This window comes from Arachis hypogaea, chromosome 9 (assembly GCF_003086295.3).
Source record: "Arachis hypogaea cultivar Tifrunner chromosome 9, arahy.Tifrunner.gnm2.J5K5, whole genome shotgun sequence".
In the NCBI taxonomy this organism is placed as follows: Eukaryota; Viridiplantae; Streptophyta; class Magnoliopsida; order Fabales; family Fabaceae; genus Arachis; species Arachis hypogaea.
This window is the reverse complement of record NC_092044.1, coordinates 109,911,904-109,916,727: the sequence shown is the minus strand read 5'-3', so window position 1 is coordinate 109,916,727 and position 4,824 is coordinate 109,911,904. Positions and strand designations below refer to the sequence as shown.

At 33.3% G+C, this 4,824-nt stretch overlaps 1 protein-coding gene across 1 annotated transcript; it reads right to left on the bottom strand.

Annotated features, from left to right (window-relative positions):
• Positions 1–346: 346 nt before the first annotated feature.
• LOC112711704 (gibberellin 20 oxidase 1) lies at positions 347–2,231 on the bottom strand. The gene is made up of 3 exons (XM_025764412.3): positions 1,487–2,231; positions 966–1,287; positions 347–875 (listed from the first exon to the last, which is right to left on the bottom strand). The coding sequence occupies exons 1-3, from the start codon at positions 2,026–2,028 to the stop codon at positions 603–605; spliced, it is 1,137 nt and encodes a 378-aa protein (XP_025620197.1). The 5' UTR covers positions 2,029–2,231; the 3' UTR covers positions 347–602.
• Positions 2,232–4,824: the final 2,593 nt, after the last annotated feature.

The following is a 4,824-nucleotide window of genomic DNA, read 5'->3' as shown; positions in this document are numbered from 1 at the left end:
AATTGATAACAACATAATCGTCATTGGATTTTAGCTTTCAATTCCACCGAATCATTCAAATAGTGGGCCACCTATTTTTATTGGATTTATTTGCCAGTTTTAACCTTACTCCTACATATGTCCAAGGGCCTCCAAGATATTGAAAGATCATTGGTTTGATGCTTGAGAATTGTGACATCACATGTACTGGTAAACTAAAGCATCATTTTAATATTTTAAGTTTTTAATCACCATTAATTAGGATTATTAGGTGTTAACCTTTGTTTCCAACCTAATATAGCCTGGTATTAGTGATGATTGATTATAAGGAAATGTTGTTACAATATTTACATGGAAGTTTAAAGTCTTTGTTTGATCAAACGCTTACGTAATTAACCTTTTAAAGGTTTCAATATACATTCATACAAACTTGCTTCAATTTAACATATAATCAACATATTCACGTTAGAAGGAGATACCCTTCTATATAATGAAATTAAAATTACAAAATTACCTGACAAGATTTGCTTATTGATTTTTTTTAAACATTTTCTTTAGCATACTCAAAACATGAAGAAACTCCAATTCAATGCTGCTTGTTCTTGTTTAATGCCTTTCCCTCATCAAATAATCTTATCGTCCTTCCGTTGAAGCCATTTGGTGAATTCATCAAGGGTTCTGATGTCAGCTCTGTAGTGCTTCTGAGTAAACTCAAGGAGCATGGACCATGTAAAATCAGGGTAGAGCCTTGAGCTCAAATTGTCCACTAACTCACATGGTGGCGTCACAAGCTTGTCACTTGTTGGACACAAAAAGAAAGCAAGTGATTTTCTTGTTGTCTTACTATTTACCACTGCCCTATGCAAACAACTCTTGTATCTCCCATTTGAAAGAGCCTAGTAATCAGCATACAAACCCAAAACAATTATACATATTAGGAGGTTAAACCATTAATTATGTGATTAAGTATGTATAGTGTTGCATACCATGAAGGTATCACCAATATTGACGACAAAAGAATTGAAATTCGGAGTAACTGAGTGCCACTGATCGTCAACATAAACTTGGAGGCCACCAACTTGGTCTTGGTGGAGAATGGTTAAGGATGTTGGATCACAATGAGGTCCAGTTCCCAAGGCGAGGTCAGGTTTTTGACAAGGAGGGTAGTAATTGAGCCTCATTATTGAATTGTTCTCTTCAAAGAATTCTCGAAAATACGATTTGCCAACTCCAAGGCTCATCCCCAGAAGCTCCATTATCCCCAAAGAAAGATTGCTCATTGCCTCACAGTACGTCTCATACACCTTCCTGCATGTATGTAAGTCATGTCAAGTCAAATTTACAATGCTCTAAGGACTAGTCTGTGGATCTGAATTTTGAATTTTATCTAAGAGTTTGTAGTTGGTTATTAAGCGGACGAGTAAACTGACTACTAGACAAACTAAGTTTGGCTTAAATTTAGAATGTGTTTAATTAGTAACTACATTTATTATTTAGTTATGCTTACCCGAATTGCTCAAACTCTTTGCCCAGTTTACTGCAAAGGTAGTCCTTGACAAGGTTGGGTAAGTGTTTTTTTTCTGCTGAGTATTGAAAGGAGAGTGTCTCCTTCCATGGAAGCTTAGAAGAAAATCTACCGGTGAAGCTACTAGCATAGCCACAGTGCTCCCCTGTTTTCCTCTGAGCTCTCTGTTTCTGAGACAGGGGAAGCTCAAAGAAATCATCCATCAAAGCGTGAGCATCGGTGATCAAGTTCCTGTCTATGCCGTGGTTGACGACAAGGAAGAAGCCGTGCTTCCGGCATGCTTCGCCAACAAGGCTTGAGGCTTCCATTGCAGCGAGGGGATCGCCAGAAAGGAAGCCTCCGAGATCAATGAATGGGACCTGAAGCTCAGGGACATGGACAGAGGCTTTCTCATGGTCAGGCCAAATGAATTGTGACGGTAGGTTGAGTTGGTGGCTGAGGACGGAGGCATCAAACACCAATGGGGATTCTTTTGGTGGTTGAGGGATGGAGTGCATGCAGTCTATTGCCATTGCATTAACCATTGCATTCAAGAAGGAGAAGAAAGAGTTAGAGAGATGCGATGAAAGAAAAGCCAAGGCCGTTTGTTGAGGAAATTGTAGAACAAATATTGGAATCTTATATAAGCACCCACACCTTCACTATTTTCGTACAAATTTCATGGAGTACTCGTGCCCTAGTACTCCTTTTTTACAAAGCCATTTTTGTTGTTTTTTGAATATTCTTGGGTATTATATCAGCTAGTTTAATCAAATATATTAAATCATCTATTGTATCTCAATTATTATCTTAATATTTTTATATAAATATATTTTTTTAATGATATGATTTTAATGTTAATTTTACTAAGATTAATATGTTTTACAATAAAATTAAACAGTCAAGTACTTATTAAATCAAGTCCAATTAAGTTCGTTTATTGTATGCTTGCTTTTTTAAAATTTTTGTCATTTTTTTTATTTTTCATCTTCAAAATTAGACTATAGAAATTTTTTATGCATAATACAAAAAATTTTAAGGATTATATGCTCAAAATATTAGCACCCAACTAACAAGATATATACTGACAGCTCACTCGTCCGCTTAAGTAAGTGTCGAGAGTTCGAACCCGTCTTGTACACCGTTTGAATAAACAAAAAAAACTAACAAAATATTTACGATACAAAAAAAAGAAAAATGAAGAATCACGTATTTAGAACTTAGACATTCAACTAATAAAATACTCACAATATTAATTTTTTTTTTAAAATCACATACCCAAACTATTAACTCACTCAACTAATAAAATACATTTACAACAAAAATTTACGTGTTATATGCAAAATTTTTTATATTATATGAAAATTTTGGGTTATACTATTAAATTTTTGTGCTCTTTAACAAAATTTTTTATGTTAAAAAACAAAGAGAAGCAGAACAACGATGCATAGATACATTTTTTTTGTTTGGGCTTATCTCAATTTAATTAGATTTGATTAAAAAAATATTTGTACATCTAATATCATGATATATAATTTTTATTATTTGATTTAGTTATCTATTGGTCTTATAAGTACAAGTATTTATTAAATGATACAGCGATTATTAAGTACTTTTAGACTGTCTTAAAACCCTTATGATGGACTTCATATGTAGAATGTGTGATTATTAATTTTCATAGTGCTTGTTGCCACTTTCCCACCCTCAACTCATTGTATGCTTGAGAGAGGTCTTGAACCTTTTTAAGGGGAAGCAACTGCAGTAAGTTGATACATATTACGAAAGGCAAAAACACAAGTACTAACTACTAACACTGACTAGTCCCACTAGGCCACTATCATGTGTCTCTACCAAAACTGAATCATGAATATAACACTTGTTAGTATACTAATACTAATGATAAATCTTATTGGAAATTTACGGAACAATTGGATTATTAGATTTGGATCAAATGGCAGATCTTGTGGAACTAATATTAGGAGTGTCTAATGCCTAATATATATGGGAGAGTAGGGTGAAGACACTTAAAGGGACTAAGGTTTTTTTCTGCTGGTGTCAGCTAAAGTTACAAGAACAACAAAATGACACACATATATAGAGAATTTCATGTCATCATTCATCAAAGTAGCTTTTGCTCCTGCATCATACTCCTTCTTCTCACGAGTTCTATAATAATCACTTTCTAGTCATAACCATGATTTGAATCTCATATACTTTTTAAACAAGTTACACGTAGATGCTATTAGACCAAATCTTTTAGTGCCACTAAATTAGATTTGGAAATACTATTATTGTACTCTCTTTTTAGTTTTTTTTTACGGTATTGCGAATTGAAGCTTTATTTAAAGGTTTATTGTTGACCAATAAATTACTATATACACCAGATAAAATTCGAATTCCTAAACACTTACTTTAGACTAATAAACTAACCATTAAACAAATTTAAAATTTCTAAAACAACAAATGACCCACTACCCAAATCATGATTCTACGTTTGATGGGAGGAAAAAAAAAACAAGGAGAAAAACAAGAGTCCTATCTGTTTGTGATGAAAATACATGGAACCCACTTTATACTTGTAATAGTAAGGCCCAAAGCTCATGAGGTTCTTGTAGTTGGGCAGCTTTATTACTCATTAAGCCATCCATTAAGCAACCCTCTCTTGGTATTCTTTCCTCCATAATTGCGAGGGACACAAATGTGTCAGTTTCCATCACCATCTTACTTCCATTGCCACACCAACTGCGATTTACGTTATCATCACTCTATTATATAAACAGTTAGTGCATGTTTTCCCAGTGGGAAAAGCAGTACCACACTATCTAGTATCATGGTCGACATTTATATGTTTAAACTCAGATTTAGATGAGCTTCATATCATATCAAACTATTTAGTTTGCATACAGATAAAAATTTATATTTATATGCTCGCAAATAATAGAAAGAGTTTTGTAATGTCTCCTTCAATTAGAAATGACAACGAAAATTCGTAAATTTAGATATCTATAAAGATATTCGAAGATCACAATACAGATGCATATGGAGACAAAAAAAAAATCGTTGAGATGAAGATAAAGACCCCGGAGAATTTTAGAGTTGAAATGAGGACTGTATCTTCCGTGGGAACCGAATTATATGTGTATTAATTAAATTAATTTAATTGAGATAATCTCTCCTTATCTTTGTTGAATAATTAGGTATTTCAAATGGAACTATTATTGTGATAGCAATACTTTTTTGTTAGGAGTGCTAGGAGTTAGCAATTTTTGTGTTAATGATGTTTTTAATTGTGTGAGATATCATCTAATGATGTGGGATCACTTATTTTTATTTTACTAATT